Source organism: Tinamus guttatus, unplaced genomic scaffold (genome assembly GCF_059628265.1).
Source record: "Tinamus guttatus ecotype Peru unplaced genomic scaffold, ASM5962826v1 Tinamus_guttatus_pri_ptg000048l, whole genome shotgun sequence".
NCBI classification, from domain to species: domain Eukaryota; kingdom Metazoa; phylum Chordata; class Aves; order Tinamiformes; family Tinamidae; genus Tinamus; species Tinamus guttatus.
In genome coordinates, this window is record NW_028288582.1 from 2,978,896 (window position 1) to 2,994,902 (window position 16,007).

A 16,007-nucleotide genomic window follows, 5' to 3' on the forward strand; every position below is an offset into this window, starting at 1 on the left:
GGGGCTAGCTGCGATGGCAGGAGGGGCTGGCATGTGAACCGACTGTCTACATGGATGTCCTGAGTACATCAGTCACGTCTGGGAACAAGCAAGGAGCTATATTATAAATAATGGGGAAAGACTGCTGGGAAAGAAATAAACCCCAATAAACCAAAACAATCAGTTTGTTCTCCAGTGTTTCCTGTACAAGTAATAAAATCTAATAACTGAGTTGCTGTTAACAGTTAATGACCAGTGCATTTGTTAATGGACCCAGACAAATGAGAGCAGTTTAATACAACAAACAGGCCATTAGTTGTATTAATGATTGGCTTGTAGGAGTTAGTGCTCTTATAAACTATATTCTGCAGTTTATAATACCAGCACTTTATAAAATGAGCTGGTGTTTTCCAAAAAAAATAGAAAATAATAAGGATCAGGTGAGCTCCAGTTTGTTCATGGAAAACAAGTAACCATCCTAACTAAGAAAAGCTGCTAAACCTCTCTTTCTAGTTTGTACTGGCATAAATCAGGAGCAAGAGCAGGCAAACAAGCAAGGAGGGACTCTTGGGTAGCTTAAATCAGTGGCAGCTTTGCTTTGACTTCAGTGGGTTTTGGATTGATCCCATAATTATTATCATTAGAGAGGAACTTGATTTTTTTTTTATATATTTTTTGTTTGCTTCCAGACCACAAACGATTCCACACACGGGATATTCGGTTTTTAGCAGCTGTCATTATTTAGAGGTTTAACAAGCACTCTTATAGAAAGAACTATAAAAGAGAAGTTGTATAAATAGTCCAAAATTAATAGAGGAACTAAATAGAGTTACTTCCTGCTTCACTGGTCTCTACAACTATTTTGCTTTTTTGCATTTTCAAATATATTTAACTGCAGTTCCATTTACAATAAATGTCAGTAGGATTTTTGCAGCAGTAGTTGTGAAAGCCAAAGTTTTTCCATTGCTTTACAGACTGCCCTCTGAATGTAACCAGTATTTGGTAGAAATTTAAAATGGAGCAATTCAGGCATTTGCCCTTAACTTGCCAAATGGGGACAATACTAAATTATGAGAGATGTATAGGTTACTAGTGAAGGGAATAATGGACACTTTGGTAGGAAAAAGAAGTGGAAGTTTTTACGTGGTGCATGGATTTTCATAGAGCTGTAATGTGAAGTGAGGCCAGGCCTAAATCATCAAGTTCCAGCAGGGCTTAGCTGAGTGTTCTGACTTAGTTTGCAGAGCCAAATTACAGGTTTTCTAGCTAGACTACAAAAAAAAACCCCACAAAGTTATCCTTAAGATGACTGTGGCTTGAAGGAGGAATGCAGGAGCAGAGCCATAGATTTCTTCTTTCTTGGGTCATTCATTCATCTACAGGCAATAGTGGCCACGCCAGTTTCCAGAGGTGTCATTCCTGTCTTTTCTCACTTAGATATGACAAAATCCAGAGGGATTTGAGAAGAGCCATAGTAAATCCTTCCTGGACTCGCCATATCCCAGCCGTGCTGTTCCCAGGAGTGACCACTAACGGAGGCTTCAGAGTGAGAAACAAGATGCTGAAGCAGGAAAGGGTAAGCAGTAGATGAAATGCAAAGTGGTCCTTCCTCTAGCGTATCCCCCCAGCTGGCAGGGGCTTCAGGGCCAGGGTCGATAGCCACTACTGAGTCTGGCCTCCAGAAATATCTAAACCCTTCGCGAGGGTGTTTATGGCTTCTGTTTTTTGGCAATGGACTGAGTATTGTAACTGTGTGAAAAGGTGTTTGCTTCTCTGTGCTTTAAAGCTCCTACCTCAAAACTCCTTCGGGTGCTGCTTAAGTCTTGTGTGGGCAAGAGTGAATAAACCTTCCTCATGCGTCTTGCTCATACGGTTCATGATTGAACAACTTGCCCTCGAATTTTCCCCTACAGTCATTTCTTCCCAGGCTGAGAAATCCTAACCCAGGCAGTCTCTCTCCCTTCACAATACCCTCAATGATCTTTGCCATCTTTTTCAGTACCTTTTCTGGTTCTACTCTGTACTTTTTGAGATGGAGGGAGCACCAGTGTTGCACGCAATAAAAAACGGCACGGGTGCAGCAACTATACATGGGCTGAGCGCTGGTTTGGGGTTTGCTCTTGGATGTGTTTCAGCCTCTATGAACCCCTGAGGATCCAAAATGAATCCACCCGCTGTTTTTCGGAGCTCCTGCTGTGGAAGAGGAGGGAGAAGCCAAGATCCCGCGGACTCCTGGCGCTGCGAGCTGTGCAAGGAGGTTCAACGCAGCCATCACCAGATGGTGCTGCTGCATGCAGCCTTGCAAGGTCATCGTGTGCAAGGCCACCTTGATTCGTGGAAAAAAATATAAAATTCAGAATTATGGCTGTTTTTCTGCTGTTTGGACGCCTGCAGAGTAGGCAGGGTGAGTGTTCACTGACTTCGTGTCACTGGTCAGTCCTCCCTGGGAACAGGACTCCAGGCTTTGGCTTAGAGCTGAGCAAGGGGTGAGTTTGGATCTGGTGCAAGATGAGCTGTTCCAGGCTGTTTCAAGAGGGTAAACAAAATTAATTAGATTCTTATCATATAATCCCACAGGATTGATTTTTCCCCCAATGGAAAACTGAATAGCCATGTGCACTGCTGCTCAACAGGAATATTTATCAGTATAGCTCACCTGTTTTGTTTCTTTATTTCTTCCCTGTAAGTTTTACAATACCTTTTTTCTTTTTTTTTTTTCCCGATCAAAAAAGGGCCAGGAGTCAAGTTATGACATGACAATCTAATGAGCCATGATATAGAAAAAGATGTTTTCCTCTGCTATTATATATTAAATGTCATTGCAGCAGGTGTTTTAGTAGAACAAGAACCCCTTGTGTGATTAAGCAGAGGAAACAGCACAGCCAGAACCTTGAATGGGCAGATTTTGGTCTTTTTTCCTTTTGTGCTAGTATGTTTGAGCCAGTCATGACTTCTAACAAGTTTCAGGAGAAGGTTTTTATCTTTTCTTCCTTAGAAAATTGAGGAAAAAGTCAAGAGAAAGATTTTGATGGCACTACAGCAGTATTTGTGATATTATATTTTCTGTTGTAATTCATATTTACCTACCAGTTGCCCAAGTCTCCAACCCCCAAGAGCTTTTACATCTAACTTGATATTCAGACTTCTGAGAGGGTTTATCTGTGCTGCTGGGGGAACCTACCAAGGTTTTTGTTTCCATACGGCAAATAGATCCAATGGAAGAAACTTAGAGGCAACTGAGATGTGCTGTGATAAGCCAAGAAATGTTCTTTTTACTATCGCTATTACTATTGCATTGAGCTCTTTGAGGGCCTCTATGCAAGGCAAAATCCATGCTTGATTCTTTGCAATTTGGAGACACTGTTCCAGCTTTTACAAGGCCTTCAGCCGCATCCCGTGGACATTTGTACAGTGTTTGGGGTGTCTTAAGGTCCTGTCTGCAGCAATTACAGAGAGTCCTGGGGAAGTGCTGCAAGGACTGCGAGTCCCCATCGTCACTGTGGAATCTCCCGTGACTCCTGTGGCTTCCTATGGACAGCTTGTGAGCAGCAAAGGTGGAGGTGATGAAAGTGCTGAACGATACTCAAGAGCAGATGCCGAGGGGCTTTTTTATTTTATATTGTTGTGACAGAAAGAAGTGAAACAAGAAATTAAAGTGATAGTGGATATACAACTGATAATAAAGATAAATGTTTGTTTCTGACCAACCCTCTGATGTGCGATGGACAACTCCAGGAGCATATCAAGATTAAAACGGGTATCTCTAGAGAAAACCACCCAGACTGAGCATGGTTAATGTGAAAATATCTTGCAGAAGGAACATCAAACCAGAAGACATAAAAATCTTTAACAGATGACAACGGATTGTCCTGAGTTTGCTTGGCCATTCCTTCTTCTAAAGCACCTGGAGCTGCTCACTCCTGGAGGCAAGACCAGGGAACAGGATCCATGGCTGGATTTTGTTCAGTTTGCCAATTTCTAAGATTAAATCTTTGTTCCTTCCCAGGATGGTCTGTCCTAAGCAATCTCAAAGCCAATTCTCATCTCCAGCTAATAGTTATAGATCAAGGAACTTAAAAGCCCTGCAAGGATACTTGCCATAAGTCTGGTTTAAGGGTCTGCAAGTTTTTCTGCCAGGGCTGTTGCTTCCATGTGAAGACCGATGACGTTACCCAACCTGTTCCACTGCCCGAGAGGCTTCCTGGCTTGGTGATCCAGTGAGAGCTGGAGCATCCTGAAGGAGAACAGGCTGTGGGGAAGAGGGTAAGGAGGAGAGGGAGGAGGAAACCAGAGGCACCGCAGCCACCCCCAAGGACCTCTTCCCTTCTCGCAGAGGTCGCAGTGCAGCCACCACCAGCACCAGCAAGGCAGGACTTCCCTCTTTCCCGGCCTCATCTGCAGGAAGCTGTGGAACGGGACTAGAAGTATTTAAACCCTGTCTTTATTAAGCGCAATCAAAACCAAACATCTCCCCCCGCAAAAAAAAAAAGCCAAACCCAGCCCACCACAAGCCGCGCACGCTGAGTGCTGCAACCCCTCCCCACAGACAGGGCTGCCGTAACAGACTTCCCGGTGGCTGATGTGACGCACCCGTGTCCCCTGCGCACGTTTTTGCACCAAACGGGCAGTTTCGGTGTCCGGGTGCTGTAGAACAGGAGACGCGAAGGAGCGAGGCGGCTGCGGCGGCGGCCGGGACCTCGCTCCGTGCTCCGAGGGGTCCCGGTCCCGCCGCTGCCGCCGGGCGGAGCGTCCCGCCGTCCCGCCCGTCCCGTCCCGTCCCGCCCCCGCGGGTTCGCGGCTCCTCCCCGCCCCACGGCCCAGGTGTCCCCGGCGGCGGCGGCGCCGCGCGGAGCGGAGCGGGTGGCGGCGCGGAGCGAGGCGGTTCCGGGGCCGCCATGGGCCGGGCGCGCCGAGCGGGCCCCTGAGCAGCGGCGGGTCCCGGCTCCGGTGCCGGCTGCCCGCGGCCATGTCCGGAGCCATGAAGTTCAGCGGGTACCTCAAGGTGCGCATCGGGGAGGCCGTGGGGCTGCAGCCCACCCGCTGGTCGCTGCGCCACTCGCTCTTCCGCAAGGGCTACCAGCTGCTCGACCCCTACGTGACGGTGAGCGTGGACCAGGTGCGCGTGGGGCAGACGAGCACCAAGCAGAAGACCAACAAGCCCACGTACAACGAGGAGTTCTCCGCCACGGTCACCGAGGGCCAGCAGCTGGAGCTCTCCGTCTTCCACGACACTCCCATCGGCTACGATGACTTTGTGGCCAACTGCACCTTGCACTTCCAGGACCTGCTGCGCTCCGCGGGCCCCGGCGACGGCTTCGAGGGCTGGGTGAGTCGCAGCGCGGGGCAGAAGCCGGCCCTGGGTTTCGGCGCGGATGAATGGGGCGCCCGCGGAGCAGGGGCTTGTCCTCGCACGCCTGGCGCATCCGCTCGCGCCCTGGCGCGTAGCAGCAGCCCCACAGCGAGGGGCTGAAGGAGCTGCCGTAGCTCGAGGGTCAAACGTATCCCTTAGCAGCACGCTGCACCTGCGGGTTCGTCCGCCAGCTCCTTGTCCTCTTTCCCAGAGCACGCAGCTTGCAAGCAAGCAGGGGGGTGGATTGCTGCGCCGCTCCACACATGCTTGCACAATTGTTTGATGTGCGCGCGCAGATCGGGGAGACTTTGAAATGGAATGACGGGACCGGTCTTGTATAGAGCGTGTAGGGCCGTGTTGCTTAAACACGGTTTCAGTTGCAGCTGGTGCTGGGTTATTCCCATGGGGGTGTCACTCGCACCTGGCCCAGAGAGCTTCCTTGGTGGCTTGGTCCTAATAGTAAGTGAAGGGAACAGTGTAGGCTCTAAAGTCGTGCCCTCGCTTCCAGTGCTATAATGCAGGAGGTAGGGAGTGTGGTGATTCAGTGATATTGTAGTTGGCCTGGGTTTGATTTATTAAAAAAAAAGAAAAATCAAGCTCTGGGTAGAGAGAACTTGGGTAGAGGGAAGAATACCTTGTTCTGGGCAGAGAAGGTGTGAAAGAGCTTCCAAGGATATGATAGGTGTTAACTTTTTATTAACTTTTCTGAGACCAGGAAGTTCAGTCCGTATGGTCAAATAACCACCTTGGTAAAATGAGATGTGGAGGAAAGAGCTGACACGATAGCAGATAGGTATCTAGATTGCCTTGCTGCAGAAAATGCTCATGCTTTCTGTTCCCAGCCGGTGTCCGTGACTAAGACGCGATGTTACATCTCTGGTGTGACTACAGGGAAATACCAATCACGGGAGCACTTAATGCTTCTAATCTACACTAATCCTAATGCTATCTTTTCTTCTCTTATGATGTACTTAGCTACCCTGTGGTTGAAGCACTCCAGCTGGGGTGGATTTGGTGGGGAGGGCAAGCAGGTGTCTGTGTGCTCTGCCTGTTCTCCTGTCGCCTTCCCTTCTATCTTGCTCCATCTCGCATAGCGTGTGCTCAGAATCATGTGGTGACAGGGGAACAGCATCTTGCCCTGATAATTTAATATTTCTTGATAAATTCAGTAGGGCTGTTGCTGGATTTTGTGCAATCTGACGAGTAAAAAATGCTGCTCTGTATTAGCCCAAGGCCTGTGGACTGCTGGCATGCTACAAGATGCCAGAAGGGGGTTTATTTGCAACATTTCTACCCCAAAAGCCCTCTTATGACCCCCAGACAAGCACACATATGCAGATATAAGCAAGGAATGGAGTGAGGGGGGAAAATGAATGAAGCCTCAAAGTTTAACTTGGTTTCTATGTGCCTGTGCAGGAGAATCCCTGGGAAAGCAGTTAGGCTTTTTTTTGTAAAGGTGCGTACTCCTTCAACACAAAATGATTGAGAAACTGGGTTTTCTTCCATTGATAAAGATGATTGTTTAGGACACTTGTCACCACAGCTTGTGGGAAATGTAGGAAGTGACGGTGGGAAGCAGGTTGGGGCAGTCAGCAGGCAGGCGCTGGTCCTTCTCGGATGACTTGCAGATACATCACTGCAATTATGTCCCAAACTTTAATGCATGTGAGTGACTGTACGAACATGAATCGTCTCATCACTAGTGCTTATACCTATGAGTAATTCCCCAGGGTGCTGGGACAGAGTCCTGTGCTCATAGTTTGTATTAAAATCCATATTCCAGAGGCTCTTCAAAAACAACTATTTTTTTCTTCTATCCCCCCCCTTATTCCTTCCTGAAGTCCTTCTAATGAACGCATTACCGCAGCCTGAATATTTTTTTAGTTTGCATATTAGTTGTTAAACACATTTGATTAACTTTCCACAGATCAAATTTATAAGAGCATATTATCTTCAAGATCCTGCTCTGTTTCCCATTATTTACGTTTAATGGTCAGGCTGCAGAGGGGCAGCTTTTATTAATACCCTCAATTAAATGCCACCTTGCTTCAGTGTGCTGCAGTGCAGTTGAAACTGGCAGCGATCTCTCCAGCACCGTGTTTTTCTGGTAAGTATTTTCCTGTAGATCAAGTGGGTGTGAAATTCTGCAAACCTGAAAGGTAGCATTTTACACAGGTGCACATGACCCTGCCAGGTGCAAAGCAGTAGAGAATTAAGTCGGCTCTTACCAAAAGCTGCTATGATTTCCATGATGATTGAAACTTTTCCTTTAAAGCGTTTATTTAATTTTGCACTAGCATCTTTTTTTACTCTTTGTAGTGTGTCTTCTTTATCTCTGGTGTAGTATGGGCAGCTGAGCTTTAATTGACAGGAAAAAATTTACAATATATCAGAAATGAGTATCTTAGTATTACTCCTATGAGATCTGTGTAGCAACTGAAGTATTTTTTTTTTAAGCTTGGGGCTGCACTATTTGTAAAAGATACAGAATTGCATTGTTACTAGGGAATGATTTATTTATCATTACAGAACTTGTTAGTGTATGGATAGAGATGTCATGATTTCTAGCACTTTAATGAGTAGTTAAAATACAAACCTATTTCGCCGTGATCTTGAAATAGCAATTCACCTTAGTATACTGAAGGAAATTAGATAACAGATGGACCATTAGATTAATGAACCAATCACAACATCCTGCTGATTTTTGTTAGCAATTACTCATAGGAGAACTGTTAGGTTTGTTTGCAGGAAGAGATTAAAACAAATAATTCTCATGCAATCTGGAGCTTGTACTCTTTCACCTGTATCCCGTCCTATGATTGCTCCTTCCTAAGGTAAAAAAGTCCTTTATGTGCAATTGCATATATTTATTGAATGTTAAACTGAAGGGTTAAACACAGCTTCATCCCTAGAGCATTGGCAGAGAACCAGGATGCTGCAGGTCCAATATGACAGGGGTACTTACTGGTGCAACTACCCCTTGCACATCATGGCAAAGCGTTCTCCAGGTGGACAGAACTGGTGCATGGAAAATGAAAAATACTTGTAGCTGTTGAGAGAGTGTCTTGTGATGCAGACTGTCACAGAGGATTTTGTCAAGGCTTGTTTGGAGAAAAAAAAAAAAGAAAAAAAAAAAGAAAAAAAAAAAAAGAAGTTTGAAGAGGATGAGGTAGCTGCTTGTCAAAATAGAAAATAGGGCTGAGCTCAAAAAATGAGGCTGGCTGGGTTGTTTTCCACCTGTGCCGGGCTGTGAGCTGTGGCTGTCTGCAAAGACAGACTGAATCTTTCAGGGCTGCAGCAAGTGGTTTCTCCTTCTATAGGTCTTATCAATCCAAGATGAGCAACAATAGTATTCCATATGTAGGATTTCTGTTTCCAGGTACTTGGCAATAATGTATATAGTGCAGATCTCTGACCTATATTAAGGTCATCTTAATTGCTAACTATACCTAAGCTAAGCAATGTCACTATGTCTTGTTCAGTTTAAGTTGTTTCTGTAATTACTACTACTGATACACGGTTGTTATGCATTTGGCTTGAGAGCTTTTTTTTTCTTTTTCTCTCTTCAAGAAAATCCGAGATTGGGAAGTTTTGGTCCAAGTACGAGAAGAGCTGATTTTCAGTGATTAAAGCAACTGGGATGCTTACAGGGACCTGGGAGTCCTGGCTCTGACGTGGATGCAGCGGGATATGGATGTGCTGCCCTTTGCTCCTCAGCCAGGCGCCTGCTCCTGCCTTGGCACTGTGTTCCTTGGCCCGATTTTCTATGAATATGTGTCTTAAAAGCCCTTGTTTGGATCCTGTCGCGGATCCTGGGAGCTGGGGAGGGAGTGCAGGGCATGGGCCTGCTTTTGCTGCCGGGTGCACAGGCCTCCCTCTGCTCACTGCTGCTCTCTGTGAACAGGTACTTCGTCCAGGGCATCAGGGCTTTCTGCTTTGAATGTTTTCTGAGTAATGATTTGGTTTCAAGCCATCTTGAGCTTTTAGGCAATGAAATACCTGCAGAAAACCTTGTCAAGGGGGTAATTTGAGCTCTTGAAATGCCATTAGGAAGTCTATTGGTTTACAGCGTAATTCAATATGAAAGCATATCCCTTACTGGACTAAATAAGACTCATTTGTTTGCAAAAACTGTTGAAGTGCCTTTGATGTTTTGGGCTTGATTGTAGCTATTGTGCTTTGCTAATGCAATCAAGAAATTGGGGACCTTTTGTGTAACCTTGGCGTAAGAGACAAGCAGAAGAGATGCTGGGTGCAATGAGCTGCTAAACACTCTGTAAATAATTCTGGATCAGGCATCACAAGTTTCTCTCTCCAAAATCTCAGCCTTTTCAGGGTTGCAGCTAATATAGGTGAAACTGTGTTCTAGACTTAATTTCTTCTGGGACCAGTGAGCAATCAGGCTGCTTATTGCACCTCCACCCTGCTAGTGGGGCCGTGAACCAGAGGGAGGCCTGGATGACTAACCGGGCTGAGTTGGCTGGTGCTGTTCACTCTGCAGCTCTCCTGAGCCAACCCTTTGGTTGTGCTGCACACAAGAGGCTATGGCTGGTCATGAGCAGAAAAACTTATATTTATATTAAAGATGGCAAATGTATGTCTAAAATAAAGCACATCCTGAAGCGTCCAGTTAATGTCGTTAAATGACTTAAGGTAAATCAGGCAAATGATTTAAGTCTCTGCCATGACACTGACTTTGTTTTTTTCCTTTCATAACATGAAATATTCTCATCCCCCAGTCAAATCAATCCCTAAAGAAGCTCTCCTGCTTTCTTACTAATGCCACATTTGCCCAGGGAAATGGGAAGCTGGTCTAGCCGTGCTAGTAGATGCTCTTCAGTGGTGTCTGCAGCGGGTGACGGAGGGTTGTGCAGAGAACCACGGTGGAGTGTCAAGTGGCCCTGCAGGTCACAGGCATCGCCATGAGCAGATGTAGGTTGTGTTTAGTTGCTTTAGCGCAGGCTTGCATGAGCAAGTGTTCTCTGACTTGTTTTCGGCCACCAGCTTGCTCATGGGACCTATGTTTGATTGCCTCTCCAGAAAATCTCGTGTTTTTTAATCCGCCAGCAATCCCTGCCCCAATGGAGGGGTGCCCCCCTCCAGACTGAGGTGTCACAGTGGGAGACACCTGCCTACGTGACGTATGCATGTCCCATCCTGGCTTGGGAAAGGCTGTGTCCTCACAGTGCCACCTTCCAGCCTGACCAAGCTGAGCCCAGAGGGCAGGCTGGGGGCCCTGGCACTAGGCTAAGCAGACATGGAGGATGTTCAGGACCCTCCCTGGGACCTCAGGTCCAGGATAAAACTCAGGCTTTTGTGCTAGAACTGGCTGCAAATCCCTTCTGTCCTCCCCTGTACAGTGCAGACCTGCCCTGGGAGTAGATATGGCTCAAGTGGAGTGTGGGGTGCCTAAGGATACCAAGTTACCCCTGAGCTCTGCCAATAGTGAAGAGCGTTGGCAGGGCAAGGAGGAGGGGGAAGGGAACCTGTAGATGACACTTCATGAAAACTTTTTATTGGCATATGCTTGCCAAGTTTCAAAAATGCCAAGTTTCATTAGATAGTTGATGGTGTTTGAGTTGGTGGACATTGGCTGCTCTCCGGACCCTTTTCAGGAGAGGTTCTGCTGCCATTGGGTGCAGAAACAGTCAGCCAGCTTTTGCTAATCATCTATGGGAGACATATTCTTCATTCTGTCTTTTTCCTCATTGCAATGCTGATATGGATCTATAGATCTGGATGCCTTTTTTTTTTCTCTCCACCATTTGTTTACTTTCAATGGAACCGTATATTGCAATAAGAAAGAAGTAGGGGAGAGAAATAAATCTACAGAGACGTACTTTTTTTTTTTTATAAAAGTACAATTTTGTATATGAATTTTACATGTCCACTTTGGCTTAATAAAAAAGACAAAATTGCAGTGTGAAATCACTTGGTGGATACACTAAGATCAAGAGTGCCCAAGAAAGGGGAATGCCTAAGAGCTGAGGATGTCTGTGCTGAGTTAGGCCAAAGATCAGCAGAGAGCCAGAACCTCCCTGGTGAGGATGTGAGAAATGGGATGAGCATCTCTGCTGTCCCACAGCACTGTTCTTATTAGTAAAAATAATACTGACATGTGGTCTGAGAACTTGCATCTCGGGGGTTAGAAGATTGCGTATGAGCTGATGGCTCCCTAATTTGAAAACTGAGGTGGTTTTTGTGTCTTTGCCTCGTGTTTGGCAGCAGCCATGCTCAAAGGTGGTGTTTGAACTGTCTGCTGGTCTGGTTTGGTCTGGAAAAGCAATTCTAATGTTCCTACAGCACCTCTGATTTCTAGCCCTCCGTTTGGCCTGTTTTGTGGTTTCTGTTTCTTCTTTGCCTGTTTGTTGTCTGCTTCTTGCCTCTTTGTCATTAGTCTGCATTTTAGCGTAATGCTGTGCCTTGTGTGTGTGTCTCATAAATTTAATTTTAGTCTGTGAAGCCAGCAAGATGTCACTCATAAATGAAGCTATTTGTAGGTGTCTTCACCTGCCTTTGTGTCTTAAAGCTCTTACAGTAGCAGCGGGGTCTTAGTTTGCCAAACTTATTACTACTTTTGGATAGCAAATATTTACCATCATTCATACTTTAGAGAAGCTTTAGTAGCTTCTCCCAGAGGCCAGTCAACACGATGCTGAGTGCTGTGTGTGTGCACAGGAGAGAGGAACAGGCACTGTTGGAAAGGTCAAGGGTAGGATTACGTCAGTTTGCTAAAACTGGCTGACTCTACTGTCTGAATAGGAACAGATTTTTCACTTTTACAGTGAAAAATCGCATGACATGTCTGTACTTTAAAGTGGTTTATCAGATAAAAGTAGTCATAGCTAGCTATCATCTTAGGTAGTATCAGAGTTGGCTTGTCTACGTGTGGGTTGACCTCTAAGGTGATCTTTTTCTCCATCTAGAATGTCAATATGCTTATTCTTTATTAAATGTAGTCCAGACTAGATTAAACTGATTGGGAGGAAAAAGGTTGCTATTCCAGATCAAGAACAACTGATTTAAAAAAAAAAAAACAACTTGTCCTGTATGAATTCCTACTTTGTTCTGAATTGGTTTTCCTTTATAAACGAGAGCATTCAGTGCTTACTTATCAGCTTCTTGTGAGGCTTGAGGACAAGAAATTGGGGAGAAGCTTTTCATATGATAGGGACTGATCCTATGCTTCCCCCATGTGTAATCCCTGTCACGCTCCTTATGAAGCTGCTCTCAGTATTTCACTTTTCTGATATCTATTTTTAATAATATTGAAATGAAACTCATCTTCCTCCTTTCTCACTACTTGCAAAAGGTCACTCTGTAAAAAGTTTGCCTGTGTCTTTTGACATTTCAGCAGGGTGGGAGCCCAGTGCTCTCTGGAAAGCCACTGCTTCCACTCGGCGATTTTTACATCAGTGGATTCCCAGTGTCATCAGCAGAGTTACGCTGCCAGATTTGCAGTGTAATTGGGAGAACTGGACACATTTTTTCCCTTCACTTCACATACAGTAAGGTTTCTTAATGATAGCTGAGTTATACATTATTTATTGAGCACAGAGAGTGCTCATGGAGCTCTGAGAAAGAGGAAGAAATTGGCTTCAGCACAATGAGTTTATTATCTAGGTCATTCAGACTTTAGCATGTAACATTAAATATATTTGGGGATTTATTCTGCAAGGCAGTTTGCTCCTGAGCACTGAGAAAAATGTAATGGTGTGGGGAGAATTTTCCTGTGTCCTCCAAATCCATGGTGGGATTTCTTGTCAAGGCTACTAGTTGGAACATGCTGTTTAGTACAAAACCTGTGATGGCTGTGAATGTGTCGGGTGATTTCCTATCTCCCAATAGGGCTTTTTGGGAGTATTATCTATTTGCAAGACAGAGACCCAAACTTAGCACTTCATTATCTCTATATTTAATAACAGTGAAAAATCCAGTGTAGAAACTCTCAGTGCTCCCGCAAGAGTTGCTTACAAGACTGGCTCTTGAGAGGGGATGATTTATTAGAGTCTCTTCCAGCAGTTCCTTTCGTAGAGTTTTGGCCTCCCATTCCTGGAAGGGATTTCTATGTGGCAGCCAATTTATCTCGGTGCGGATCTGTGTGTTAAGTTTTCCTTAACTTACTGAGATTCAGTTGTGGTGGTTTAGTAGGTGCTGTGCACGCAGCTGAGCTGTTCTTGGTTTAGAGCAGAAGACAACTAGGTAGAAACCCAAGTGTGCCGGAATAAGCAGTCTTCATTCTTGAAAATGAGTCCTTACAAAATGCTACCATTACTTAATGATAGTATCACATTTTGGCTGGATTTTCAAACAGTTAGCTCAAGTAACATTTTACTTATCTTGTCAATAAAAATAACAGAAATTTTCCCTCATGATCCTGATTCTCCAAAGGAATATATTTCATCTTCCTTGCCAAACCTTTCAGAGTGGTTTTTGGAGTTCGCCCGGAGGGGCGTCAAGTTCTGTGTGATCATGTCCAAGAGAGGAGTGAGTTTTAATACCATGTATAGTAAGCGCAGTCAGCTGGGCTCTGTGCTTTTGTTTTGAAAGACAAAAAGGGTCTGAGGCAGAAAATAGAAACAGGCCGTGGTGCTGCAGAGGCAGATAGGTCTCTCATGTGCTAGACCCGTATGGATTGAGGCTAAGATCTAGAGGTCTAGAGACCTTCTTCTTTTGCATTTTGGGTGAATGCTTTCTAAGATCATCCAGACTAAGATCAGGTGTTATTTAAACATGCTGGTACCCTTCTGTCAAGCAGCTCTGTGACATGGGAGCACTGTCAGTTTGGCCAGGACACGCTGAAGAGGCAGTCAGCTGGTTTGCACCCCGGGCAGCTCTGCAGAACCTCTCGCTCAAATCTTGGTTTCCCTCCCACGCTATTTCACAGCCCGGCATGCTAAGGAAAACCTCAGTCAATGGCAGTGTGAATTCACGCAGTGGGTTGTGAGCTGTGGTTTGAGACGTGCCAATGCAGGGTCCCTTCTGCTGCCTTTGCAGCGTGCAGCAACATCTGGAAGAAAAAGGACAGTTTGGGCAGGGATCTGGGGACAAGATGCTCCTTGGTCAAAACCTGATAACACTAAGATGGTTCTCGCCTTGATTTTGTGTCTCCTGAAGACCCTGGTTAATCATTTATCAGCCCTGTGCTCTTTCGGGCAGTTACCTACAACCACCACTGGACATGTACAAAACCCCCCTCTGCTGTGTCCTTGTGAGATGTCATTTCCCTTTGTCACAGAAAAAGGAGTGTTTGTAATGCAAGGATCTATTTTAATCCAGAAGCAATATTTTTGCAGACTTGCCTGCGCAGTGGGTAGGCTGTACACGTCGCTCTTAAGCAACGACACTTCTCACTTTAGTAACAGGCTCTGAAGTGCGTGTTCCTCTTTTGAACATGAAAATAAAGTGTGAAAGGACCACAGATACTGAGCTTTCCTGTTTTTATACAACCTTTGGTTCTCTTGTGTTTGACTCCCAAGAGACTGATATGAGAGGCTCTCCTTGACCTCAGAAAGCTCTCCAGCGTTTCCTCGGTGAAAATTTTGTGGTTCACTTCTAAGTTGGTTTAAGCTGTCTGCTCATAGTAAAAGTCCTGCTCACGTGGAGTTGTATTTGCAGAGAATTTTTATTTCTTAAGTTAATTCAGCTGTACAGAATAACTACCTATGCCTACTAATTTTATTGATCATCACCAAGTAAGAGCAGTACCTGTGTTTTTTGACTATTTTTTTGTAGTCAGTAAATGAGTGCTTGCAAAATTTTAAACAACTGTAGTATTAATTCTTACTCCATCTCTAAGACTATTAAGCAACTGTTTCCACAGGAACAGCACCTTTTATAATAGACAGTGTTGTGGCTTGCTTCAAAGCCACAACCAGAACATATGTAGGTGTCTGAAAGGAACCACATCTTTCCATCTCTCACTGTGCATTTTCCAGTGGGTCGTTACTTGCTCAGACTTTATATCTCAACATTCAAAGCCACCCTCATGCTTAATATTAGGATGTGTGGTCCCATGTCCCAGAAGTCTTTGAAGCCAAGAAAAGTCTTTAAATTCAAAAAAGCTGAAGCTTTGCACTGCAGCTGTGGTAAGGTTCCAACTCAGCTAGTTTAGGATTTCTTAGCTAAGGATCTGGCTTTAATTGTGTGATCATATTTATGGCTCTTTTAGTGTAGCCCTGCTGCTTGGAGAGAGGAGAGGAGCCGTTTGACTGGCTTTGGGGCTTTATACCACAGAGCTTGATAAACCTTAGAGATGGGAAGTTACTGGATGTTATTAAAATTAAAATAAATATGAAGGTAGGGGGTAGGTAAATATGAAGGCAGGGGATTTCTGCTCTCTGCTGGTGAAAGTCCTCTGGTTAAACTTGAGACAGAAATTGCTCTGCCTTTTTCTTGTATGAGTAAAATCACACTTGGGGAATTAAGGCTGTGTGTGTCCCTTGTCAGGGGCTGCCTCGGTGGTAAGAAGAGCATCAGCGGTGCCACGCAGGAGGCGAAGGACTTCTCTTCAGAGAGAAATCCATAATTTTATCCACTTTAGCTGGCGGACTGGAGTTAAAAGCACATGTATCTATAAAAATAAGTATTCCCAATGCTGGCCATGGCACTGACATAATGCCAGGCCTTCCACACGCAGAGAGGCCGGGTACATATAAAGTAGGGCGTATGACAGCAG

At 45.2% G+C, this 16,007-nt stretch overlaps 1 protein-coding gene across 1 annotated transcript in view; it reads left to right on the forward strand.

The window, feature by feature from the left end:
* The first annotated feature begins 4,857 nt into the window (after positions 1-4,857).
* Positions 4,858-16,007, forward strand: part of PRKCH (protein kinase C eta) — a 103,419-nt gene continuing 92,269 nt past the window's right edge. The window contains exon 1 of the mRNA XM_088539532.1: positions 4,858-5,305. Within this exon, the coding sequence (XP_088395658.1) occupies positions 4,946-5,305 (360 nt within the window). The 5' untranslated portion in view covers positions 4,858-4,945. The remainder of the gene's footprint in view (positions 5,306-16,007) is intronic.